The following is a 26884-nucleotide window of genomic DNA, read 5'->3' as shown; positions in this document are numbered from 1 at the left end:
TACCCATTTGAAAAGCGTGAGCAATTTTGGTAACCTGAGATTCTGTCGCGATCTTATATTGTAGACCATCTTCTTTTATTTATGTGCTGATATAATTCAGTAGACACTTGTCAACTGTAAACTCATGACCAATACAGTGTAGTAGTAATGTTATGCCAACATAGAAATCAGGTTCACCATTCATCAGTAAACTAGGATTGTTATGTTTTCACACCATTCTCCTGTTTCAATATATGCAAATCTTCTGTTCCATAATTGATCCATGCTCTTTGGAAATATACATATCAAAACAAATGTTGAGTTAGTAATCTTCACATGCACGCCTCATTTTTCCGATTTGAGGGAAACAAGTGGAAGTTCTTATTACCTACTATAATAATTCACGATCCAAAACTTTAGTAAGTCACTGCTGCCCTCTCGTGGTGATGGATAAAGTTGGCAGTGCACCTGTTTTTTTGTAAAGGGAATTCATACAGTACATAGAAGGTAACACATTTCACAATAAAACACAATTAGAACTTTTCCTATGTATTACTTTTAGGACAAGGAGCAAAGAGTCTGTATGATACGAATTAGCATAGAAAGTTTAACTGCATTTAATGTAATACCAAAATCTCTGCAAAGCCAACCCTCTCACCGTCTTGGAGAGGGCACCATCTGTGGAGAGAAAGACATTCAGGTTAATACAACACAACATAAAGTCATCCACAACGTCAATGCAATCTATAATGCTTTAATACTCACAAATGGCTGTGATTTAGTCACAATCATTATGAGATGATAATAACATATTATAAGGGGGTCATACATACTCGTGACAAGTTACAATGCATTATAACCAGATCATAAGGTCTTATGCCTGCATGCTTGAAGTAATGTGTTCCTGAATTAAATCTCAATTTGGGATTTTCTGAATCAACATGAGTCAACATGATAGAAATAGCCTTGATCCCCAAACCCTGGTTATCAGGTCATAGTCTGGCTGTTACTTTGCATTGACATGACTGACCTCTTTTTCCTCTGCTGGACCACCAGGGGCTTTGTGGGTGCCAACTGTGGAGGGGTCAGGTAGCATGTAGAGCTGGACTTCCAGGGGTGCGATGGAGGTAGGGGGGTGGTGGAGGAGAGCTGGGTGCTTGGGGTGATGGATCTCCCCCTGGGAGGAGATGACTCGGGAAAGGAGTGGCCAAGCCTGGTCCCACTGCAACGTACCATACAGACAAACATATTCATCCTGCACATCACTTCTGTTCTCATTAACCGGAAGATCTAGGTTCCCCCACATAAACCACATCATAGACAAATCAATCACAGTCAATCAATCAATCACTTTATTATCCCAGTTGGGAAAACTGTTAAAAAAAAATGAACTGATGTGCTTTAAAGAACAGTTTAGAGCTTCACTCTAAGAGCTCAACTCTGGCATTGTCTTTGCAGGACTTACTTCTGACTTGGAGGGAGCCTTCTCAACCCTGTGACCCTAAATGGATTAGCCTTATTGTTTCCTTTCTTTGATGAAGAACTGGGAACATCAGGGAGAGCGGCGGCCTGCATGGAAGAGGCCTCTCGATAGCCGTTACACCACACCACGTTGTTTTTGAATGTTGACAGGGAGATGTCCCCTAAGGTGGCACTCTTATTGGCTCGTGGGTGCCTCCTGATGACAGCGCTGCTCCTGAGTCGCTGGTTCCTCCACAAGGCGTCCAACGAGGTGTGTGTTTGTTGCACTGTCAGCAGCTTGATGCCCATGTTGTTGATAGGTGAGTAGACTGTGCCAATTGGCTCATAGTAGGACAGCTCCTTGTCTCCACAATTCTGAGATTCATGGAAAAAGAGATAAAGTATAGGTATAGGAATAGGGCACCATTTGGGACGTTAAGCAAGGTCTCCAGATTCAATCTCATGGTTCTACAGAGCATTCAAAGTATTGTTGAGCAATATGAATCATTCTAGTATGGAAGTAAACTGGGAAGGTAAAACTTAGATGTAGGTTAACTCACTTGAAATGACCTTAGCATAGCGTGGCAGGTAAAACAGAGCATTTCATCATCTTGAACACTGTTGGGAAATCAGAGTTTTTCCTGAACTCTAACAGTGGCATGTCTTTTAGTAATTAAACCTTACATAAGATTTCGCATGGACAGACTTTCGCTGGCTCTAATCTGTATCAACCCAAACTAGACATAATAGAATAGAATAGAAGGAAATCATATCAATTTTGGTGTGAAATTTACATCTGTCTTTTGCCTATGATATGTATTCCAGGGTTTCTAGAATAAAGTGTAGCCTATTGGAAAGCATCTAAAAGTCAACATCATCAGACTGATAGTAGCCTTTTTGCTTACCATGCAGAAGATAACTTTTTACATTCATCCGTCTGTTTGTGTTTGGAAAACGTGTCTCTTTTTTCAGATATAAGCGCATATTGTTGCTCCAAGTAGTCTCCAGTAGCGGTGTTGTTTTTACCTCTGATTGGTGGCATGGTAAAATCGAGGGGCTCTTCCTCGCAGCTTTTCAGCACCACCCATGTCCCCAGATGTGTAGGGATATGTGTGTGACAGGTGAAACGGCGCAATCTGTCACTTCTGTATTGTTCAATGAACCGCTCAGGGTCGTTGTAATGCTGAGATTGCGATATGACATCACATTTATTCTCTGCACACTCTCTTCTCTGATACGAAATTATTTTTCTGGACAGTTTGCCCTTGGTGCAAATATCAATCCTGTAACTACATGCATCTTGCGACCAGGCACCGACTCCGTCATTGCTCTCCGTTTGATCATAGTAATCAACACAGTCATCGCCGACCTCCAATAAATTTGCAGTTGAAAGTCGATCCTGTTCTTCTTTCGCACAACATTTAATATGTCGTTTCATGACACTTTGCTTTTATCATAGCCAATAACTTCATTAATTGTAGCGTAGGATTTTGTAGGCCCATGTTCATAACATTGGTCCACATTGTTGCGTAAAAGACTCCAGTCACGTTACATGGTAACCACAGCATCAGCCAACATGACGCCGTACAACTATGGACTTTTTAACTATAGTACCATTTTTTTATTAACTCGTTTTTTTAATGATTAATTCTACTTTTGAGGTATTTGAGTGTCTTGCATCATTTTTTGCATTGAATTGTTATTGCATATTTGTAACAACCTTTCCAATATGCAATCAATAGGCCTAAGAAATATAATGACCCAGGGCCTATATGCTATAGCCTACAATACCTGGGCAAGCTTGGCCTAGACTGGCTGGACTGTGTCCGATAATAACCTAACTCGTCAAGACGCCCTTCTCTTGTCAAATCAGATTGTATTGGTCACATACACATATTTAACAGATGTTATTGCGGGTGTAACGGAATGCGTGTGTCCCTTGTAAGAGGAAATATCAAATGACACATAATAGGATTCGCCTCACATACAGTTATTACAATTACTGTACTTAAACCACATCTACATATGTATTAAGGAAAGACGGGAGGCTATATTGGACGGGGCGCAAAAGACAAGCATGCGCAGTACCAACAACTTAAATTTAGACCACTTCCTGCTCCGAAAAGCTGACATTTATCGCGATAGATCCAATTTCGTACGTTGTGTAGACGACGGCCTTGTCTTGGAATGAAACATAACAGCTTTATCTGTCAAGAGTGAAATACATATTCGTCTGCAACTTTCGGAAAATATCACATCAATGGGCTTTCTCTGAAACTGTAGCTATAATGGTCCATGACAGGAGTGAGTAAGCTCATGGTAAGTCGAAGTAGCTAGCTAGCTAAATCTTGGTTTCGATACAATGTGAGCTAGCAAACTAGTGGTAACTGGCTCACTAGCTAGCTAACATCTGTAGATTCGCTGGCTAGCTACGTTAACATTATTAGCTTCTCTATGTCAGATTACTTGTTGGTGTGTGCCTTTCTGGTCAACGGCGCTTTAGTAACGTTATCATTAGCTAATCTCTTAACTCGATACCAAAGATTTGTTCTGTGTCGATACTTGATGGTTGCTAGTTAACTAACGTTAGCAATCAACATACGCATCCTATTTGTCTAGTTAACGTGCTTATCCAAAAACGACAATAGTAGGTAGCCAACAGCTAGCTGGTTACCCGTTTAAGTAACGCTAACTAGCTAACACAAATAAGAACAACTAACGTAACGTTAGTCAGTTGACGTTATAGCATGATTGCCCAGAAATTGAGTCAGATCACTATTATCCACTGCAGAGTGCTAACGTTAGGTAACTTAGATGGCTAAAATGCCGCTGATGCGAACGCTTTGTTCATTTAGTTAGCTTGCAAACACGTTAGTGATCCGTATGAATTAGTTAACTGACGTAGGTAACACTTGTCAATGTGACGTGCATGTCGTGTTGTCTAGCTAGGTAGCAAGCTGTCTTGGATTTTAGGTCGTTGCTTGGTGCAGTGAGATGACTGAACTAACACACGAGACAGATACCATGCCTGTCTGTTGCAGCCAAACTCGTCTGTTGTGTGAATTGTCGGATGGGGTTATTGACCAGTTTTAGCCCGGCTAACCTCTCCTTGCTGCTTTATCGGCCTGGCTGTCTGGTCATTATGGCCCATAAACTATCCGTAACATATTTGTCGCCTAATTACATTGTTTCTGCAGAGGAACCGCTGAACAAAGCTGCCAAAAATCCTCCTTCCGTTTGTAAGCACATCTTCTTCTTGTTGCTATTTAAAGCATTGACCTGGCGACAGAGAGGCAGACTTTTTAATGTTGTCTGGTGTGTGGCTGGGCTGATGTGATGCAATGACGACTGAAGATTGATGCAAGCTTTTCATGATGACGTGTGTGTGTGTGTGTGTGTGTGTGTGTGTGTGTGTGTGTAGGGGATGAGAAGAGCGCAGGTGCAGCAGCAGCGTTCAGGGCTGTGAGCTCAGTGACTCTCTGTGGGCTCAGGATGGCGCAGGGAGGCCCTCAGTTAGACTATCACATCCTGCAGGACCTCAAGCAGCGCTTCCCCGAGATCCCAGAGGGAGTAGTGTCCCAGTGCCTTCTGCAGGTATGCTACCGTAGCCAGACGGCTATGAGCACACACATAATAGTATGTGTCCCAAATGACACCTTATTCCCTACAGTGTATTACTTTGGCCTGGGCCATATGGACCCTGGTCAAAAGTAACCTTTAAGCCCTGTTGCCACTGGCTCTTAAAATTAGGGCCAAATTCGAGCTGGCTCGAATGGAATTCTCAACTTCGAGCTGGGTCTAAGGAAATCCGAGCCAGCGCAGCCCAGTTTCACAACTGGTGCCAGTTCGATTAGAATTCGGGTTGGTGATGCTGTTACTATGCAACCACCAAGCTGATTACTGCTGGATGCGGACAAAACGTTTAGCTAGCTCTTCTGGGCACATGGACAAGCAGTACTGCAGTAGTTAGACATGAAACAAATTACCACAATAGCTGGATCCTTTATTCATTTTTGCACTAAACAATAACCTTTATGAGAACTGAGCCCTCAATGCTAGCTAGCTACCTAACATTAGCTAGCAAATCAGTTTAAACAAGCTAACAGGTATTTTAGCTGGCCAGGCTGTATCGAAAGCTAGCTAGCTGTCAGCTGGTTTGCTTGGATAGCTAGCTAGCTAATAGACCATGGCATGCAAGGTAGGAATTAAGCTAGCTAGCCTTTTATGCTAATGACACCGCTAACCATTTAGCTAGCTAATGTCAGTGAGCTAAATACATGGCTCTGAGTCTGGCTGGCACTGGCAGGAGTATGGGGTAATGTTAGTTACAGCATGGTGAGGGTGAATTTCATTCTTCAACATCTCGCTAGTTAGCTAGCTAGAAGCCAGCTGCAGTCACATATTGGCTGCCTAGCAACATTATATAATTTCTAATTTCTGGAGGCAGTGGAAACGCTTTGAAGTCAACCCAGGTTGGGCCCATTAAGGCCAGTGGAAAGGGGCTTTAGTGTACTGCATAGGGAATTAGGGTGCCATTTGGGGCTCACACAGGCTACAAACATGCACTGATTCTCATTGAAATGCCTGTATACTGCTTCACTGATCTAGGCTTACACATGTATGCCTATATATGTAGTTGAACATCGCCTCCCGAGTGGCACACTGCATCGCAGTGCTAGCTGTGCCACTAGAGATCCTGGTTCGAGTCCAGGCTCTGTCGCAGTCGGCCGCGACCGGGAAACCCATGGGGCAGCGCACAACTGGCCCAGCATCGTCCGGGTTAGGGGAGGGTTTGGCCGGCAGGGACGTTCTTGTCCCATCGCGCTCTAGCGGCTCCTGTAGTGGGCTGGGCGCAGTGCACGCTGACACGGTCGCCAGGTGTACGGTGTTTCCTCCGACACATTGGTGCGGCTGGCTTCCGGGTTAAGCGAGGCATTGTGTCGAGAAGCAGTGTGACTCGGCTGGGTTGTGACCTTTGCCTCTCCCGAGTCCATGCGGGAGTTGCAGCGATGGGACAAGACTGTAACTACCAATTTGGATACCATGAAATTGGGGAGAATAAAGACTTAAACTTCTTTCTTTTTTTTTTACATTGACAGTTGTTTGTGTGGTCTAGTTGATCTGTTATGACCCCAGGAAGTTAGTATGCCTCTATTTTTTCTACCGTAAATCGACAGAGCAGTGACTCCTATAGGGCTACAGCATCAGTCTGGGCCCCATCACTGAACCTTTTATACTGTCTCCTTTCCTCCTCCAGAACAACAATAACCTGGATATATGCTGCCACCTGCTGGCTCAGGAGAGTAACAGATACCTCTATGGGGAGTACCAAAGTCCGGAGGAGATCCGCCTGAGCCGGAACCACATGCTGCACATCCAGCTAGGGGGCTACCCCCCCTCGGAGGCGGGCAAGGCCAACGGAGGCGGGCGCTCCCTGGTGCACAGCTCCAGTGACGGTCACATCGAGCCCCAGCGCGTCGGCTTCACGGAGCCCCTCTCGGCCCCCGCCACCATAGCCCCCTCGCTGGGGTACAACCCCTTCTTCATGAATGACCACGGGGGGCGCACGGCCAGCACCCCCACTCCGCCTCCCGTGCAGGGAATGTCCCCTACCTACTCGCCTGTTCCTCGCTACACCATGAACCCTATCACTGTCACCCTGTCCCAGAACCTGCCCAACGCCCCTCAGGCCCTGCAGATCCCCGCCGGTCACTATGGCAACAGTGGCGGTAATGCCCTCTACATCCGTCCCTCCCCCTCCCAGAGCCCCCAGCCCTCCCCCTGGCCCTCGTCCGGGCAGCCTGTGTATCAGCCCTCGCCCTACACCACTCCCACCTACCAGTCCCCCTATAGCTCTCCCCAGCACCAGCCCCAACAGCAGGTGCAGCCCCAACAGCAGGTGCAGCCCCAACAGCAGGTGCAGCACCAACCCCAGCACCAGCAGACACATGTCTTCCTGCCCATCAGCCCTCCCACCCTGGCCAGCATGCCCTACCACCACCACCAGCAACAACAGCAGCAGCAGCCCATCTACCGGCCGTACCTGCCCAAGAGCTCCCTGAAGAACCAGATTGAGATCACCCTGGAGGGCCCGCGGCCCCGCAGCAACTCCCCTGTGCACTGCCCCCCGGGACAGACTCTCTACATGGCTACCAGCCCCTCGCCCAGCTCACCCCAGCGGGGCCTCAGCCTGAGCGGGGGGAACTCTGCCGCCTTCCACCCCGGGGTCTACCTGCACCAGTGCCCCGCGCGTCCCCGGCCCACCTCCTCACCCCAGCCAGGCAGCCAGGCGGGCTACACCTTTAAGATCAAAGTGTCCCCAGGTCAGGCCCAGCAGCAGAGGCCCCTCTCAGGGTCCCCTCCAGTGGCCTCCCCTCCTGAATCTCTGCTCAACATGGTGGACCAGGGGGAGCATCACGCGCTGGCCCCGGCACCCATCCTGCCCATCTCAGCCCTGCCCGGTAACATCGTCAGCCACATCGCCAACCGCCTGCCGCGCCGCTCCAGCTCGGGCTCTGACGACTACGCTTACACCCAGGGTAAGCACAGCTTATGAACGGATACGCTTTGTGTTTGTGTGTGTGTGTGTGCGCGCGCGCGTGCGCTCACAGAACCGTAGATGAATGCATTCCTGCACATCCGCCCGCCGTATTCCCACCTCCCTACCGTCCCACCTGTTTGAAGCCCTGTCTTCCCACCACTGTGTCCCCCAGCTCTCCTGCTGCACCAGAGGGCCCGGATGGAGCGTCTGCTGAAGGAGCTGCTGATGGAGAGGCAGAAGCTGGAGCAGCTGAAGGCAGACGTCAACGACATGGAGTACGATGCCCTCCAGCGACGCTTCAGGCGAGTCAACAGCACCAGCCTCATCCCCCGGGTAAGAGGGGACACACACACACTGGGGGGGAGCAACACGCAGATGTGATTGCACAGGCACATAAACATATACATCGGTGAAGTTTAAATGCATGATCAAATGCATGCATATATACACTCCTTCTGAAGGCATAGTACATAACATGTTTTTTTGCACATACACACACACACCTTTGAATGCATAAGCACACAAACACGTATGAAGGCACACATACAAACACACGCACATTAGCTACATACATGTAAAAAAATATATATTCAGTGAAATTTGTATACAAACAGTAAATCAATGCAGGGTATAGAGTTGTCTCAATGCAGGGTATAGAGTTGTCTCAATGCAGGGTATAGAGTTGTCTCAATGCAGGGTATAGAGTTGTCTCAATGCAGGATATCGAGTTGTCTCAATGCAGGGTATAGAGTTGTCTCAATGCAGGGTATAGGGTTGCCTCAATGCAGGGTATAGGGTTGCCTCAATGCAGGGTATAGAGTTGTCTCAATGCAGGGTATAGAGTTGTCTCAATGCAGGGTATAGGGTTGCCTCAATGCAGGGTATAGAGTTGTCTCAATGCAGGGTATAGAGTTGTCTCAATGCAGGGTATAGGGTTGCCTCAATGCAGGGTATAGGGTTGTCTCAATGCAGGGTATAGGGTTGCCTCAATGCAGGGTATAGAGTTGTCTCAATGCAGGGTATAGAGTTGTCTCAATGCAGGGTATAGGGTTGTCTCAATGCAGGGTATAGGGTTGTCTCAATGCAGGGTATAGGGTTGTCTCAATGCAGGGTATAGGGTTGTCTCAATGCAGGGTATAGGGTTGTCTCAATGCAGGGTATAGAGTTGTCTCAATGCAGGGTATAGGGTTGTCTCAATGCAGGGTATAGGGTTGTCTCAATGCAGGGTATAGGGTTGTCTCAATGCAGGGTATAGGGTTGTCTCAATGCAGGGTATAGAGTTGTCTCAATGCAGGGTATAGGGTTGTCTCAATGCAGGGTATAGGGTTGTCTCAATGCAGGGTATAGGGTTGTCTCAGTGCAGGGTATAGGGTTGTCTCAGTGCAGGGTATAGGGTTGTCTCAATGCAGGGTATAGGGTTGTCTCAATGCAGGGTATAGGGTTGTCTCAATGCAGGGTATAGGGTTGTCTCAATGCAGGGTATAGGGTTGTCTCAATGCAGGGTTGTCTCAATGCAGGGTATAGAGTTGTCTCAATGCAGAGTTGTCTAAAAACAAATGTCTCATCCAACCCACCGGTGTTTTGCGGCCGTTCCAGCCTGAAGAGATGACCCGATTGCGCAGTCTGAACAGACAGCTTCAGATTGATGTCGACTGCACCCTGAAGGAGACGGATCTTCTGCAGTCTATAGGTAGGCACACACACACACACACACACACACACACACACACACACACACACACACACACACACACACACACACACGGAGAAACACTCAAACAGGCTTTTGAAGATGCAATGTGCAAGAGCACACATTCAGGTGTCAAACAACAGATGCTGTATGAGATGTGTAATTTCCACAGGGAAGTTCGATCCGCAAGCCGAGAACAACTTTTATAAGAACATTCAGACCGGTCCGGTGGTACCGCCCAAGCCAGGAAGAAAAGGTGAGAAACGTGATATCGTCTATTGTACCACTGTAAACATTGGTAGAACTTTCTTTAAAAAGGGCAATCTGAGGTTGGTACATCAGTTTTTGGACTTAAATGAATTATATATATACCCTCTGTTACTTGTATAATATAAATTATAAATGCTTCATCATCTCAGTTAAACTGTCGTACCCCATCCAGAACCCAAAATATAAGCTTGTTTTTCTTGTGAACCACGTAATTGTAAACCAACACTGTACAGCCCAACCTTCTTCCTGGAGGTCTACTGTCCTGTAGGTTTTCAGTCCAACCCTCTTCCTGGTGAAAACCTACAGGACAGTAGACCTCCAGGAAGAGGGTTGGGCAGCCCTGCTGTATAGCCTCAAAACATGGTTAAAACTATCATTTTGGTTTCATGGATGGTCAGTCCTTGCATCTATATCTCTTGAGTTTGAGAGCGGTTCCATTTCTCCAGCCCCAGTACCTCAGCTGTTTACCAAAACAGTGGTGGGGTGTCTGCTTTGTTAATGTTTGAACTGCAGATTTCCCCTCTGCGGTATAGCCTCGCGCTTTCTAACTTGTTTTATGCATGTATGAGCCTTTTTATAATGCCTTGTATTACATTTTACAGACTATTGCTTGTTTTAGTTTTTTCCTCAAATTCTCTCTGATCACTCCCCTTCAGTAGACCAAATGTGGTGAATGATCGAGTGACCGTGGCTTTTGTTGATTTACTTTTGTGTTGCAGAGACTCCCTGTGTGGACATTCTCCAAATGATTTTGAAAGCATTTCCTTCTCAGAAAGGTCTTAAAATGGTGCTGTGTATTTGTATGATTGGTGTGTGGCGCAATGACGTTTATTTAATTTCGTGCTTGATATTGTAATTTTGGGGTAACTCACTTTATTCACCACTAATCAGTCTCACCCTCATTGGTGATGGCAATTTGACCCTGTATATGGCAGTAGTAGGATAAAGGAGCAGGTTATAATTTAGCCATGACACCAGTGCGAACAGCTCCCCTGCGCTTGCCATGAATGCCTATGGGATCCTTGCTGAACACAGTTAGGCCCTCTGTTAACATTGGAAGGACTTTTCTTCCTCTTTTTTTCCCCCTGTTATGTTTGGTAGTGTGATGATGAACCGGATACGGCAGTTTTGCAGAGGGCGAGACCCGCCTATTCATTTAGATGAAACCAGTGGGTAAGCAGCGCGGTTTCGTGCGAGGCTCGCGCTGCTCAGAATAAAATTACGCTGGTTCAATTTACAAGATTTGGTTGCGCGGCTCATGGCCGAGAACACTTGATAAAGTGGCTTGCTGTCTACTCCTGCCGGAAAAAAAGCGGTGTAGCGGCTAAAAAAAAACCTACTGTTTTCCCGACGCCCCAGTTTATCTCCCCTATAAGAGTTGTAGTATCTGCTGTGTTTGTTGGTGCGATACTAAGTAGAGCTGGGAATCGCCAAGGACCTCACAAGACAATATTGTCACCATAGTTAGGTGCCGATACGATATGTATTACGATTCTCGCAATTCTATATGTAATGTGATTTTTATATTGCAATTTGATGTTCTAAACATATTGCTGAGAAAACAAGTTTTGGTCCGTTAGGGAAATAAAAGTGCTGAAAACATGTTGGCTCATGATTGAGAACAAGCTGTAGGATGAAAAATCCAGGCGTTTTGGCGCAGGAACAGCTGACTAGCGATAGTTAACGCTAAGTACTGAAGTGTAAAAAAAAATATATATATATATATATATATATATACTAGGAGTCGAATATTTATATATTATCGTCCCAAAATAATATTGCGGTGTGAATTTTTTTTTACCGCAATGTGTAAAGTGTTGGTTTCATGAGCTGAAATAAAATATCTGACATTTTTCATATGCTCGAAAAGCATATTTCTCTCAAATGTTTTTATGTCCCTGTTAGGGAGCATTTCTCCTTCGCCAAGATAATCCATCAACCTGATTGGTGTGGCATATCAAGAAGCTGATTAAACAGCATGATCATTACACGGGTGCATCTTGTTCTGGGGACAATAAAAGGCCACTCTAAAATGTGCAGTTTTCACACAACACAATGCCACAGATGTCTCAAGTTTTGAGGGAGTGTGCAATTGGCATGCTGACTGCAGGAATGTCCACCAGAGCTGTTGCCAGAGAATTCAATGTTAATTTCTCTACCATAAGCCGCCTCTAATGTCGTTTTAGAGAATTTGGCAGTATGTCCAACCGGCCTCCCAGCCCACAAACCATGTGTATGGTGTCGTGTGGGAGAGCGGTTTGCTGATGAACCGAGTGCCCCATGGTGGGGTTATGGTATGGGCAGGCATAAGCTATGAACAATGAACACCAATTGCAATTTCATCGATGGCAATTTGAATGCACAGAAATACCTTGATGAGATCCTGAGATCTGTTGCGAGGCCCATTTCTTTTAAGGTATCTGTAACCAAAAGATTCATATCTGTATTCCCAGTCATGTGAAATCCATAGATTAGGGCCTAATGATTTTATTTCAATTGACTGATTTATGAACTGTAACTCATTAAAATCTTTGAAATTGTTGCATGTTGCATATTTATATTTTTGTTCGGTATACCTATCGATCATTTTATTTCCCCCCCACCCATTACTAATGCTAAGACTGTATACAGTGCATTCGGAAATTATTCAGACCACCACATTTTGTTACGATATAGCCTTATTCTAAAATTGATGAAATAAAACATTTTCCTCATCAATCTACAAACAATACCCCATAATGACAAAGCAAAAATGCGTTTTTCGAAATGTCTGCAAATTTATTAAAAGTAAAAAAGAGAACCGAGAAACTTCTAGGACAACCATCTCTGCAGTACTCCACCAATCAGGCCTTTATGGTAGTGGCCAGACGGAAGTCAATTCTCATTAAAAGGCACACGACAGCCCGCTTGGAGTTTGCCAAAAGGCACCTATTGGACTCAGATTATGAGAAACAAGATTCTCTGGTCTGATGGAACTCTTTGGCCTGAATGCCAAGCGTCACGTCTGTAGGAAACCTGGCACCATCCCTACGGTGAAGCATGGTGGCAGCATCATGCTGTGGGGATGTTTTTAAGTGGCAGGCACTGGGAGACTAGTCAGGATCAAGGGAAAGACGAACGGCGCAAAGTACGGAGAGATCCTTGATGAAAACCTGCTCCAGAGTACTCAGGACCTCAGACTGAGGTGAAGGTTCACCTTCCAACAAGACAACGACCCTAAGCACACAGCCAAGACAATGCAGGAGTGGCTTCGGGGCAAGTCTCAATGTCTTTGAGTGAACCCGATCGAACATCTCTGGAGACCTGAAAATAGTTGTGCAACGACGCTCCCCATCCAACCTGACGGTGCTTGAGAGGATCTGCAGAGAAGAATGGGAGAAGGTTCTCAAATACAGGTGTGCCAAGCTTGTAGCGTCATACCCAAGAAGACTCGAGGCTGTAATCGCTGCCAAAGGTGCTTCAACAAAGTACTGATTAATGGGTCTGAATACTTATGTAAATGTGATGTTTTTTTTAAAATGTTTTGTACACATTTCTACGCCTGTTTTTGCTTTGTCATTATGGGGTATTGTGTGTAGATTGAGGGGGGAAAATACGATTTAATCAATTTTAGAACAAGGCTGTAAAGTAACAAAATGTGGGAAAAGCCAAGGGGTCTGAATATTTTCCGAATGCACTGTATGTTTTGTTAATGACGCTAAGCCTGTATGTGTGCCCCTCTCCCAGAGGGGGAGCGGAACCCCAAGCCTGCTGTCGCGGGGCCCCAGAGGGACGAGGACTTTGAGGGAGCCCAGTGGAGCTGTGAAGAATGCACCTTCCTCAACCACCCTGCACTCAACCGCTGTGAACAGTGCGAGATGCCGCGCTACACCTGAACCTTGCCCAGCCCACACCAACACTGTCCCGGACAGTAGTCCCCCCTCCTTACTTCCTTTTCCTGTAAACTCCTCTGCCCATGTTTTTGTGTAATGACCCTCCTTCCCTGTCAATCTATATATAAGCCCCTCACCTGTTGAGGAAGAGCCACTCCCTCATCCCCCACTCCTTTTGTCTCATTAGAGGAACTCACCCATGCACTTTGACCCTTGTTTCCATTGGTGGAAAACATTTTCCCAGGATGAGGACAGCAGGAGACTATTCCCATTGCAACCCAAAAGGGAGGGACTAGCTGTGTGGAGAGTGGACAGTGGCTGTGGCTACAGAACAGCCAATGGAGAGTTGTTTTTAGAATACGGAGGAGGCGGCGTGGTTTATCCAGTGAACATTCCGTTGCAGAATGAATGAGATTGTCCTGTTTACACGACTGAGCCCATTCCCAAACCCCACCGGCGGGCGGACGTTCTTTCCCTTACAAATTACCAGGGCTGCACTCTCTCTGACAGTGGGACAATGCAATGGCAAAAAGAAAGGGTCTGATGAACTCATCCTAATGTAGATTATACACTGTATCAGCTCTGTACCAAGAGCTCCTTCTTTCATGGAATGAAGAACACTAAAGAGACTTGCATATGAATATATTCCTGGTACTTTTATGCATATTATGCCCACACTGTATTCCATGTTAAAAAAAAGACTTCCCGTGCAAATGCCTCAAGTTGCTGTACTTAATAAAGGAGCTGATTCTATGTGACGGATGCTTACACCTGGAATATCTTTCTTGTAGTTTCAAGTGTCTTTTATTTTTGTTTTTTTGTGGCATTTCATTTAATGCACTACTGCTTGCTCTGACGTGGTTGCCCCCTTTCGCAAATGAAAAGCACACACACACTTTTGTTTTTTCATTATGTGTTTTATTGTGTTAGTGAACAAACTAATAGGCATCAGCCACACAGCAGCAGCAATCCATACTCATTCACTCTCGGCGCACACACACACACACACACACACACACCTCGCTACTCCTCTACGCACACACTTTCTACCTCAAGCACACATGCATTCCTACACTCCATTTACCTGTATTGTTTTTAATATAAAGGCTAACTTTCATTTTAAGATGTTATGGATCAGAAACTATAATATATTCTAGACAAATATACTCTTGTCTTGAATACAGAATATTCAAGATGAATATATTTAAGATGTTTTCTATAATACTGCGTAAGATCTTGGTTTTATCCCAAGTACTGCCCTATTCCCTACATCGTGCACTACCCCTATGGGCCCTGGTCTAAAGCGTTACACGAAATTGGGATGCAGATCCCAACAGTTTGAACCAATAAGAGGCATCGCATGGGGAGTGTGGGAGTGACTGATCATATCGCTCCAGGCCCCACACACACAATGGTCATTTGCCTTCTTCACACACATCATTGGAGAAAATGGCTCAACATCAATGTGGGGAACAACGGTAGTGATGTAATTCTCCACAAAACTAAACAGGCGTACCCAGACATACTCATCCACAGAGTTTAAATATTTGGGCATTGACCTAGACCCTACTTTGAACAACAAAAAACATTAAGATATCCAGCAAAATCGGATATAAGTCTTTCAAATTTCCGATACATCAGGAACTCATTCTACGGTGGCAGCCAAGATGAATTTACATGCAATGATCTTCTCTCACCTATTGTATAACTAGCTGGCCTCAGGTCAATGAAACATAAATTAAGCCCCTTCGATCTCTATATAAACAAGCACTGAAGATCCTTGATGGGAAATCACATTACCATCACCATAGAAATCACCCCAAATACAATCTGTTCAATTTGGACAACTTTGTTTTCTCAGTTGTCGGTCTAGTTTATAAGATTATCAACTATGTTGCACCCCCACCTCTGAAAGATTTTGTCATATTAAGCTCTGAACACAGCCTGGTCTCAGACTAGGCGTAACATAATACATGTAAATTTGGGACACTGAAATGAGTATGATATGTTACGCTTGATATGGTTACATAAAACAGATGGTTACTTAAGGCAAAAAGTAGGGTGGTTGGGTGGGTGTTTAATGCGAACATCTAGCAACCCAAAGGTTGTGTGTTAGAATTTCATCATGGACCATTTTGGCTAATTAGCAACTTTTCAATTACTTACAACTTTTTAGGTTAGTTTGCAACTACTTAGCATGTTAGCTAACCCTTCCCCCAACCCTAACCTCAACCCTTTTAGCTAACTCTTCCCCTAACCTTTAACCTAACTCCTAAACTTAACCCAAACCCCTAGTCTAGCTAACGTTAGCCACCTAGCTAGAATTTGTAACATATTGTACGAAATGGGTGATGGACATCCACAAATTAATACATACCACACAAAACCCAACATATCAAACATATCAAATTTTATATGATTCTAAATGGAGTGTCACGGACTTGCATACAGAATAAAGCAAAATGGTTTGAGACCAGGTTGCTGAACAAAACAGCAGCTACCTGAACCTCAACAAGAGGAGACTGTGTCATTCCTAAAAGGAAAACCACCTTTGGAAAGTCAGCATTCTCCACCTCAGGCATCAGAAAATGGAATTCCCGCCCGTCTACCTTAAGAAGCACTAGCGACTTTAAATCCTCCATGGAGGTCAAAGCATGGATCAAGGCGCATCAATCCTGCACACATTGACTAATTCTTAATGCACAAAAGTCTCAATTTGTTTGATGTATTTATTCTATTAGTTGTTGTATTTTATGTTTCCTGTATTTGTTTTAATCTGTTATATCACATATGTCAAACTCATTCCACAGAGGGCCGAGTGTACCTGATTGATGGATTAAGGTCACTAATTAGTAAGGAACTCCCCTCGCCTGGTTGTCTAGGTCTTAATTAAACGGAAAAAACAAAAACCCAGATACTTGGCCCTCCGTGGAATGAGTTTGACACCCCTGTGTTATATCATACTATACTACTGTATGAGTGATGTGTGTGTATTTAGGTATGTTTATGTATTTCGTATTGCTTAGTTAGGGACTGTGGATTAAAATTAGCTGTGTTGAGCGTATTCTGGTGCAAGCATCATATTTCACTGTCTGAAATGTGTTTTTATTTGCACATTGTCCCTTTAAATAAACTACTACTACTTCTCTAATTTACTGTATTAGAAATCCATTTACCACACGAAAGCACCTCTAACTACTCTATTTACATATCATACAACTGCTGCTATTCGAAGCAGGCACAGATGGGGTTAGGCCGCTGTGTGCAGTTGGTTTTAGATTAGGGTTGGGGGCCACAAAAAAATCTGAACTCATCATGAGGAGCAGCAGTGGATCGCAGGTCTGCGTACCCACATCCACATCCATACCCACACAGGCAGTCAGAGACGAAATTTTGCGAGCATTTTAGCGTTCCCTCTTGACAGTGGAGAGAAAAAAATATAGTTTTCGAGTCAATTTCCTGCAATTCTACAAATTTTGCCATGGGGCGTAGAGAAAATGTTGCAGTTTTAAAGCAAGTTTGTTGCAATTCTACACATTTTGCCATGGGGCGGAGAGAAGATTTAGCAATTTTATAACAAATTTCATGCAATTCTACTCATTTTTCCATGGGTGGAGAGAAAGAGTTTTACAACTCATTTTCTGCAATTCTACACATTTTGCCTTCCCTTCATCTGCACTGATCTAGAGGAGCAGTATAGGTAAAAGCAAATGACTCTATGCTGCCTGCCTTAACCCATCCAATCTTCTTTTAGATTGGCACAGATTAAATAAAGGCACAAGCAAAGGTAATCACATATATGAGTGGGGGCGATGTCATGCATCCTTGATTCCTTTTCTTAGGTGAGTCACCTTCCTTTCCTCCTCAAGATCAATCTGTCCATCTGGCCCATCCCTCTGCTCTCTGATTGGTCTGTGTGTCCGTCACTCTCGGCTGTCCCTTCTCCTCCCTCTTGTCTCTGTATGAGATCAGCTAATCCATCTGTTCTCTGTGGTTTATTCATGACAAAGCATTGCGCTGCCAATTCCTACTGGAGTTCCAGTAGGAATTATATTAAAGGGGACCTACTGTTGGCTCAGAATGTGGACATGATTTCACTGATGAATCTGATTGGTAATTAGTATTCCATTGAACTGATTGGCTCTTTAGCCTCACCACTTAGCCTATGGCAGATGTCGGTTACAACACAGGCAGAGATGCCGGTGGAGACCACAAGGTCATACTGTGCTATACCGTGTCCCTTTAAGTCGGGTATAGTACAGTATTGTAAAGGTTTGAATGTATAGACAGACACTACTGTTGTTGATTCTCCAATCGATGTGTGTGAACATGTGTTTTCTCTACCAGTTCTATAAAGTTCAGTGTTTCAGCTGCTATCACAGTGAGTGTGGGGGAACATGAAGTTGTGTAGAGGCCTCTCCTCCTCTCTAATGTTGCAGGGTTTAGTAGTAGTCGTCATAGTTCTTGGGGTTGAGGCAGTAGAGGATGGCCCCTCCAAAAGAGAAGATGGTGGCCCCACAGGCGAGGCCGTAGCCCCAGTTGAACTCGTGGTATATCCTCAGGCTGACCGTCTCAATAAACTTAACAGGGTAGAGGATCAAACTGCAGACATGGAGCACCACTGTTAGGGAGAGAGGAGGAATGGGAGTGAAGGAGAGAAATGGAGCACATGAAAATGACACGGAAAAGGAGAGAATAAGGCAGATTCAATAACGTACCTGCAGCGAACAGCATGACAGCGATGGGTCTGTAGCAGTGGCTCCTGGAGCCGACCCACACTGACACTAGGGCCACCAGGAAGGAGAACAGGATGAGGGCTGCACCACCCAGCAACAGGACCAGCGTGGCAATCTGCCAGTCTGAGAGAGACAGAGAGAGAGAGAGAAAATGTTTTCGTGGGGGGTTATAAGCCTAGTGATCCATGTTTACAGTGTGGCGTATGGCGCAAGAATGTTAACCCTGCACTAAAATCAGATCTTTGCCCAACACAGCAGAATGGACGAAAACGAACAAATGCATGCACGCATACTTTCTCTCTCTCTCTGTCTCTCTCTCTCGCTCTCTCTCGCACACACACACACACGCACGCTCTCTCTTTCTCACACACTCTCACTGCTAGGCTCCTTAATGAATACCAGTGCAGCAGCAGAAGTAGACAAAGCAATTATCTGGGCGACTCCGGTAATAGGTATCCATCCTGACTGCCCGATGCAAAATCAGCAGCAGTCTCAGCGTTTCATTCAGCAGAACTGCAAAACATTCAACTAAAGTAGAGACTAGAAATAGCACTGGCTGGAATACTAACAGGGATGGGGGGGTGAGAAGGAGAGAGAGAGAGAGCTACTAGCTAGGTCTACTATATTGATCCACTTCTCTGCATGTATGGAATAAAAAAACCATCTTGGTAGAATAAAAATGTTGGTGGGTTGAGGAATAAAGGATAAGAAATGCTATAGAATGTAATAGGCGGTATTTGGGGAGAAAGCTGGGATACAACGTGCTCCGTGGTGAAGTTTCCCCTCTGTGCAGATCTAGGATCAGATCTAGGATCAGATCTACCATAAGTGGGGGAAATGCAAAATGACCCAATGACCCAAGATCAGCATCTACTTGGGCCAACTTCACCCTGCGATAGAATGTTAAACAAGCTTAGTCTCACATAGCTAGCTGCTGGACACTCTTATCTAACAGGCTAGACTGTGTGGGGGGGTATACTGGCTTCTAGGCACATCATCTTAGTAGACTGAGTGGGCTATCAAGACTGATGGACTGCTGAGTGATATAACTATATAATTGTTGGGAGTAACAATCTAGACTCTGGGTGGGGAAATGGTGTATGTAAACAAACAAGGGATGTTATGATGGGGTGGTTGATTACCTTTTAGAAATATATGTTAACAAAGTAAATACCATCACAGAAAGGGTTTGGTTTCTAATTGTAAAATATGCTCATAGTTAGACATAAAGAAAAAGGCAGATCAAAAAGGTAATCACACAATGTTCATTACAATCACAGCTAAACTGGTTGATGCACGGCAAATTATTTCCCCTCTATAGCAATGCGAGAACCATCAAACCATTCGACAATGAGAGAATGTGACAGCGTGTAAGCCGCTTAAACTACAGTTCCAATCCTTGTCATGGGGAAATTCATTCCATAGGCCGAGCTGCTCGAACATAAACAAACATTCACTTCTTTGACCAAATATGGCTTCTACGATTTAGAGTTTAAAAAACGGTCCCGTCATCCATCACAGGAAGCTGGAGGGAACCCACAAAACGCAGAGCTCCCTGCGGCCTCAGTGCTTTCATAACATGCTGTACTGACTTGGAATGACCATTGACCTCTCATTTGCAGCCACCTCACTGGCTGCCTCTCCGACCGCAGGAGCTACACTAACTCGTGTTTGTCTGTATCTAATCATCTTCTAGTCATTTTGGTCATTTTTCCCTATCAGACTGCAACTGAAATTGCAGGAGCTACTGCGGTTCTTATCAGTCTGTATCAGTTGTGTAACAGCAGGATACAGAAACTCATCTCAGCAGCTCAGAGATTTGGAACGGACCCACATGTTCTGTGCGAGAAATACAGCCAGAAGTCTCAGTGCTTGAAGGACAGGAAGGGCTAACTATTAATCTGGGGTTGAGTCACAAATGGCACCCTATTCCCTATGCAATGCACTACTTTTGAGCTCTGGTCAAAAGTAGTGCACTATATAGGGAATATGGTCCCATTTAGGATGCAACCTAGGTCCTGTATGATGACAGATGGAAATGGTGATATGCAAGATCCAATCTGATCGGTAATTACATCTCTCTGTATGTATTTCAGGAGCAGCCGTCCCTGTTAATCGAAAAATCTGTATTGGCCTTCAGGGCCCCTCTCGGCCTGAGACAGTAGAGGGAATGTGTCATTTTTGTTGTGGTCCCGGACAGGCACACCTGATTCTACTTGTCAACTAATCGTCAAGCCTTTGAGAAGTTGAATCAGATGTTTTCGTCGGGGGCTACAACTAAAATGTGTGCTGTCCGGGGTACTCGAGGAACGGAGTTTGGAAACACTGCCAAAGGAGAACCCTTTTTGGTTCCAGGTAGAACCCTTTCTTTCCCCTTCTGTGGAAAGGGTTATTTTAGTCGTTATTGTTATTCGTTATTCACTGTATTTATTTATCGTGTCACTATTTCTATAAAAAAATATATATATTTATCTTTAACTCTGCATTGTTGGAAAATCAAATCAAATTTTATTTGTCACATGCGCCAAATACAACAAAATTGTAAAAAGAATATTAAAAACATACAATATACTTGTAGTGAAGACGGTCAACAACTACATCACATTAGTCATCTAACAGACTCACATCCAGAGCGACCCACAGAAGCAACCAGGGTCAACGCCCTGCTCAAGGTCACATCGACAGATCTCCCACAAGGTCAAAAAACGGGGACCCGAACCAGCGATCCATCAGCCACCGGCCCTCCAAGACCCTCTCACAGTTCCCCAAGAGCTGCCCCTCAACAATCCGAGACCCCCCACAGACCCCCCCCAGAAAAGAACAATGCAGAAAACAACCTGAGACCAGAAACAGGCTACCTGAGGGCAATACCAAAACAAATGGTCTATTGATTCTGTATCCTCACAACAAAATCTGCAGAGCTTCGATTATTGTATGCCCCAAATATTCAACATTTTGTTGGTGGCAAGAATTATATATAATCATTTTGGCTGGAAAGACTTGAATCTTGTGTCGTTTTATATATCAACTCATACACCCTGTACCATGGAATCGGTACGTCAAAAATCTCTTCCCAACTATTTTGAAATATGAAAGGGCCGTGAAATGTTTACTTACAAGCCTTATAAGAGTTCAGAAAATATTGACTAAATAAACTAAAGTCAAAAAATAATAGGGCAACAATAAAATAACAATAACGAGGCCATATACAGGGGGTACCGGTACCGAGTCAATGTGCGGGGATACAGGTCAGTCAAGGTAATATGTACATGTAGGTAGGTGTAAAGTGACTATGCATAGATAATAAACAACCTCTCACTCAACGTCAACAAAACAAAGGAGATGATCGTGGACTTCAGGAAACGGCAGAGGGAGCACCCCCCATCCACATCGACGGGACAGCAGTGGAGAAGGTGGAAAGTTTTAAGTTCCTCAGCGTACACATCACAGGCAAACTGAAATGGTCCACCCACACAGACAGTGTGGTGAAGAATGGGCAACAGCGCCTCTTCAACCTCAGGAGGCTGAAGAAATTTGGCTTGTCACCCAAAACCCTGACAAACTTATACAGATGCACAATCGAGAGCATCCTGTCAGGCTGTATCACAGCCTAGTACGGCAACTGCACCACCCTCAACCGCAAGGCTCTCCAGAGGGTGGTATGGTCTGCACAATGCATCACCGGGGGCAAATTACCTGCCCTCCATGATACCTACAGCACCCGATGTCACAGGAAGGCCAAAAAGATAATCAAGGACAACAACCACCCGAGCCACTGCCTGTTCACACCGCTACCATCCTGAAGACGAGGTCAGTACAGGTGCATCAAAGCTGGGACCGAGAGACTGAAAAACAGCTTCTATCTCAAGGCCATCAGACTGCTAGACAGCGATCACTAACACAGAGAGGCTGCTTCCTACATGGAGACCCAATCACTGGTCACTTTAACAAATTGATCACTAGTCACTTTAAACAATGCCACTTTAAATAATGCCAATTTAATAATGTTTACATATCTTACATTACTCATATCATATGTATCTACTGTATTTTATAACATCTATTGCACCTTGCCTATGGCCGACTCATCCATATATTTATATGTACATATTCTCATTCACCCTTTTAGATTTGTGTGTATTAGGAAGTTGTTGGGGAATTGTTAGATTACTTGTTGTTCTACAAGGAACTGATAAGGGTTCTACCTGGAACAAAAAGGATTCTACCTGGAACCAAAAATAGTTATTCAAAGGGTTCTCCTATGGCAGGGTACCCCAACTGGCGGGCCCGCAGGCAGAATGTGGCCCGCGGATGATTTTTTTCACGCACGACAGTATCTAGGGTTTACTGAGAATTGTGCGAGAAACAAAAAAACATCCAGTCAGGAGCAGTCCTGTGGCCGAAAACAGCTTGTTGATGAGAGAGGTCGAAGGAGAATGGCAAGCAAATAACGTCACAGTACAACAGTGGTGTGCAGAACGGCATCTCGGAACACACAACATGTCGGTCCTTGTCACGGATGGGCTATTGCAGCAGACGACCAGAACCGGGTTCCACTCCTATCAGCTAAAAACAAGCAGCTCCAGTGGGCACGGTATCACCAACACTGGACAACTGAGGAGTGTAAAAACATTTCCTGGTCCGGTCCGACAAATCCTGGTTCCTGTTGCTTCATTCAGAAGGCAGAGTCAGAATTTGGCATAAACCCAATCCTGCCCTGTCAACGGTCCAGGCTGGTAGCGTTTGTGTAATTGTGTGGGGAATGTTTTCCTGGCACACGTTAGGTCCCTTGATACCAACTGAGCAACGTTTGAATGCCACAGCATATCTGAACATTGTTGCTGACCAGGTGCATCCCTTAATGGCTACAGTTTACAAAGCATGTTTTGTCTCAGAATGGTTCCAGGAACATGACCGTGTGTTCAGTTTACTTGAGTGGCCTGCGCAGTCCCCAGACCTCCAACCCAATAGAGTATCTTTGGGATGAGATGGAACGGGCTGTTCGCAGCATGAATGTGCCGCAGTCCAATCTGCAGCAACTGCATGATGCCATCATGTCAGCATGGACCAACATCCCTGCATGGACCAACATGGATTCGACACCTTGTCGAATCCATGCCCCGAATAATTCAGGCTGTTCTGGTGGTAAAGGGGGGTCCGACCCGGTACTAGATGGGTGTACCTAATAAATGAGTGTATGCGATCATATACAAATGTAAGCAAGGTTTGAAATGATTATATTTTTTGTCTGTTTGGGCTTCTTACAGTCAATTTGCAGTCTACAAATGATCTGTAATTATGTTCCGACCCCCTGACCATCCTCTCAAGAAAAAAACGGTCCGCAGCTGAATCTGGTTGATGATCCCTGCCCTATGGGGTCAGCTGAAGAACCTTTTAAGGTTCTAGATAGCACCTTTTATTCTCAGAGTGTAGGTAGGGAATAATATGGTGCCATTTTGGGATGCAGCCTGAGTCTCATATTCCCCCCATCATCACCTCTGACTGAACTAGAAGCAGTGCTAATAATGATGAGTACTGCCTGCGTAGTGCTCACACACTCGCTCCACATTCGTTGCGCCCCTCTCGCTGGACTGGCATCAGCACAAAATGTTCTCACAGAGACACTCCATATTCCTGAGACTGTGTCAACCCCTGCATGTTTTGTATCTGACCCGACCTCTGCCCTGTGTGTGCAGCATAACAGAGAGGGTAATAAAAAAAAAAGGGAAAACGGGTGTGTGCTTGAGTGTAATATCCAAACGTCACCCATTTCCATGTTAACAGAATGTTCTCTGGCACAGACAAATAGGACATCAACAAACATGCGCATCTATGCACAACAACCCTGCAGAACTCATTATTTGAGTGTACCAACCTGGTCATTTCAACACTAACACAATTTGTTTAATGTCCTGGGCATGACACTGAGAAAACCTGGATATTGGGAGAAGAAACTGACTGATTACTGTGAGTCAAATCAACACGTAAGCCTAGTGCAAGGCTAGCCTGACAATATTAGCAGTTTGCTGTGTGCAGTTAATGTGGTATGCTGGCTGCTGCCGACATGGAGACTCCATGTCTTTATAAGGAACCAAGCTGCACTTTTGTGTCAGAGTGACAGTATTAAGAAGCAGGGACAAAATGACCTTCAGTGACTCATCACAGACACAAAACAGTGTTGTCAGACAAACAAAAAAAAAACGTACTTTCTGCCTGCACAACACACAGGACAACAATCAGCAGGCCAAAAATAACTAGATAAAAAAGACACATTAAACACACGTGGTGGAATAATCGAAATACAGATTGTCTCTACAAAAGCTTCTGAGCTGGATGAAAAATAAGTCCCCTTTTCAGAGAGAAACACAGCATTTCTCGAATACGGCACTTGTTGCCCTGGTTACACTTATCTCCCGGTAGGATATTTGAATCTCTGGGAAGAGATCGGTTCTCAAAGTTTCCCTTGCTCTATGGCCGGCGGAGGAACCCCAACAATGGCTGATTTTGTCGGCAACAAAAGCCCAATAAAACCCCAGCTGGACCACCGCTCGCAAGGCAAAATACACACATCATTTAGCGGCACGCTGGGCAAATAGAAAAGAGGGTAACTGAGAACTTTATAAAGTCTCACATGATTATATTATAAGTACTACTTTGAAATAAACTATTTTAAAACGGAGAAAATACCGCTGTTTTAAAGTGCACACATCTTAAATGGGGAATGGGGAAAATCTATATTGAGAAAATGATGCTCTTGCTATTTCCTTTTAGCCCCATCATAAATTGTTACTGAGCAGAGAGAAAAACAATGTTTGTGCTGATGCACCAGTGGACTCAGCAGCAGGGGCCCCATTGTCATTTCTGAATTAATATGCATCTCAATGGATGCTTTGAATATAACTGTGGGTACCAAAAAGATCCCCCAAAATAGAACCCTATCACATTTTCCCTAATCACAAACACAATTTAAATGCATACGGTCAATTTGAACAGTTAAAACACAGTAATAACTGTTGACTTTAGTACGCATGAGGAAGGTCTCTCTCACCAGTCTCGAGTGTTGTGTTGCACTGCCATGTGTCCGAGGTGAGGGGCTTCCAGCAGGACTCCCACAGAGACAGGTAGTACTGGTTATCCGCCGTTACCCACGCGGGGCTCAACACAGCCCCGACATCCAGACAGAGCGCGAGGAAGACGCACACCAAGCCCACCAATTTAAGGGGCGTCAACGCCGACACGCGCACTTCCTCAATTCCACTCCCAGATGAAGCCATGGATGGCGGATGGGGTGCTAAACAAAAGTATCTTTCTCCGAGGATCGTGGGTTTGCGGTTGGGTCGCAAACCAAGAATTTGGGGATTATCCCCCGCGGTATGGAGAGTGGGCAGCCTCTGCGCGTCAGGGACGCTACTGCAGCCGTACCACAACTGCTGATGTGACTGCACTGCACATTGCTGAAATATCACAGAGCGGCACCTGCAGGGTCACTCCCCCCCCTCCCGTTTTCTCTCACTCTTTCTCCCTCCCTTTCTCTCACTCTCTCTCCCTTTCTCTCAGAAGGAAACAGGGGGTATGTCATCTTATTTTTTATAATTGAACCTAACCGATTCTTATTTCTTCAAGGAAGTATCCAGTAATTCGGTATTATATATATATATATATATTTATATAGGGGGAAAAGTCTGTCCCACTCCTACACACATTTGAAACTTTGAGGCAATTAAGGCCAGGCACCACACCCTAACAAGGTAATTTTCCTTTAGCCTAATCCTATCACAATCAACTTTTACCAGTTGAATATAGATACACATATAGCTTTTTTGGTATTGCAATTATTCAGAAATGTTGTATTAAAATATACAAATTAGGCGATAATTCATAAAATATACTCATATTTGCATATCATGCAAATACAATTATGCTCATATTTGCATATTATGCAAACGAAAAATTCTAGACACTGGATGAAGTCAGTTTAAATATTTTCTTCTATTTTGTTAAAACACTCCAAGACCGCATTTATACATAGCAGATTGTGGATAAATACACGTTCATGTTTCTATATCTGTAATATACTAAAAGGCCTACCTAAAATCCATTTTTGTCAACAACAAAAAAATGAATAAATTGTCTAAAAATTGTATGCCATATCAACAATTCCCGATGTATACGTCTGGAGAAAAAGTCTAAGGATACCCACACAACATTTGGTGAATGCAGATGCTTCTGAGGCTGAGAGAAAATTTTGTTGGAGTGTGTGTGGGAAGAGTCTGATTTCGGGAAATGGCAGTTGAAGACAACTACACTGAATTTAGACTGCCAAACGCCAAACACT

At 44.6% G+C, this 26884-nt stretch overlaps 3 protein-coding genes across 7 annotated transcripts; 1 reads left to right on the top strand and 2 right to left on the bottom strand.

Annotated features, from left to right (window-relative positions):
• Positions 1 to 68: 68 nt before the first annotated feature.
• LOC106613527 (uncharacterized) lies at positions 69 to 3409 on the bottom strand. Of its 2 annotated transcripts, XM_045687334.1 has the most exons (5): positions 2346 to 3409; positions 2001 to 2058; positions 1445 to 1815; positions 1010 to 1201; positions 69 to 657 (listed from the first exon to the last, which is right to left on the bottom strand). In XM_045687334.1, the coding sequence occupies exons 1-5, from the start codon at positions 2876 to 2878 to the stop codon at positions 597 to 599; spliced, it is 1215 nt and encodes a 404-aa protein (XP_045543290.1). In that variant the 5' UTR covers positions 2879 to 3409; the 3' UTR covers positions 69 to 596. The 2 variants fall into 2 exon arrangements, with proteins under 2 accessions (XP_045543290.1, XP_045543291.1); XM_045687335.1 differs by having other exon boundaries at positions 2001 to 3409.
• Positions 3410 to 3456: 47 nt separating this feature from the next.
• Positions 3457 to 14571, top strand: LOC106613526 (TGF-beta-activated kinase 1 and MAP3K7-binding protein 3). Of its 4 annotated transcripts, none has more exons than XM_014215874.2 (7): positions 3537 to 3759; positions 4862 to 5034; positions 6698 to 7979; positions 8154 to 8314; positions 9578 to 9671; positions 9844 to 9927; positions 13668 to 14571. In XM_014215874.2, exons 2-7 carry the CDS (start codon positions 4933 to 4935, stop codon positions 13814 to 13816), a joined length of 1872 nt encoding a protein of 623 aa, XP_014071349.1. In that variant the 5' UTR covers positions 3537 to 3759; positions 4862 to 4932; the 3' UTR covers positions 13817 to 14571. The 4 variants fall into 4 exon arrangements, with proteins under 4 accessions (XP_014071350.1, XP_014071349.1, XP_014071347.1 ...); XM_014215872.2 differs by lacking the exon at positions 3537 to 3759 and adding an exon at positions 4266 to 4679; XM_045687333.1 differs by lacking the exons at positions 3537 to 3759; positions 13668 to 14571 and adding exons at positions 4266 to 4679; positions 10661 to 11944.
• A 1635-nt stretch (positions 14572 to 16206) lies between these two features.
• On the bottom strand, positions 16207 to 25991 carry LOC106613524 (transmembrane protein 47). Its single transcript, XM_014215869.2, has 3 exons — positions 25598 to 25991; positions 18532 to 18672; positions 16207 to 18434 (listed from the first exon to the last, which is right to left on the bottom strand). Exons 1-3 carry the CDS (start codon positions 25821 to 25823, stop codon positions 18256 to 18258), a joined length of 546 nt encoding a protein of 181 aa, XP_014071344.1. The 5' UTR covers positions 25824 to 25991; the 3' UTR covers positions 16207 to 18255.
• Positions 25992 to 26884: the final 893 nt, after the last annotated feature.

This window comes from Salmo salar, chromosome ssa10, assembly GCF_905237065.1.
Source record: "Salmo salar chromosome ssa10, Ssal_v3.1, whole genome shotgun sequence".
NCBI classification, from domain to species: Eukaryota; Metazoa; Chordata; class Actinopteri; order Salmoniformes; family Salmonidae; genus Salmo; species Salmo salar.
This window is presented reverse-complemented; position numbering and strand designations above follow the sequence as displayed.

Excerpts from the sequence above, each read along its gene's own strand:
- LOC106613526 (XM_014215872.2), top strand. The coding sequence starts at position 4,511 with ATGGGGTTATTGACCAGTTTTAGCCCGGCTAACCTCTCCTTGCTGCTT. Across the intron at positions 4,680-4,861 it reads CAAAAATCCTCCTTCCGTTT|GGGATGAGAAGAGCGCAGGT; the intron begins GTAAGCACATCT and ends GTGTGTGTGTAG. Across the intron at positions 9,672-9,843 it reads GGATCTTCTGCAGTCTATAG|GGAAGTTCGATCCGCAAGCC; the intron begins GTAGGCACACAC and ends TAATTTCCACAG.
- LOC106613527 (XM_045687334.1), bottom strand. The coding sequence starts at position 2,878 with ATGAAACGACATATTAAATGTTGTGCGAAAGAAGAACAGGATCGACTT. Across the intron at positions 1,816-2,000 it reads CTATGCTAAGGTCATTTCAA|AATTGTGGAGACAAGGAGCT; the intron begins GTGAGTTAACCT and ends CATGAATCTCAG. Across the intron at positions 1,202-1,444 it reads AGGCTCCCTCCAAGTCAGAA|TGGGACCAGGCTTGGCCACT; the intron begins GTAAGTCCTGCA and ends GGTACGTTGCAG.
- LOC106613524 (XM_014215869.2), bottom strand. The coding sequence starts at position 25,823 with ATGGCTTCATCTGGGAGTGGAATTGAGGAAGTGCGCGTGTCGGCGTTG. Across the intron at positions 18,673-25,597 it reads CAACACAACACTCGAGACTG|ACTGGCAGATTGCCACGCTG; the intron begins GTGAGAGAGACC and ends TGTCTCTCTCAG. Across the intron at positions 18,435-18,531 it reads TGTCATGCTGTTCGCTGCAG|TGGTGCTCCATGTCTGCAGT; the intron begins GTACGTTATTGA and ends TCTCCCTAACAG.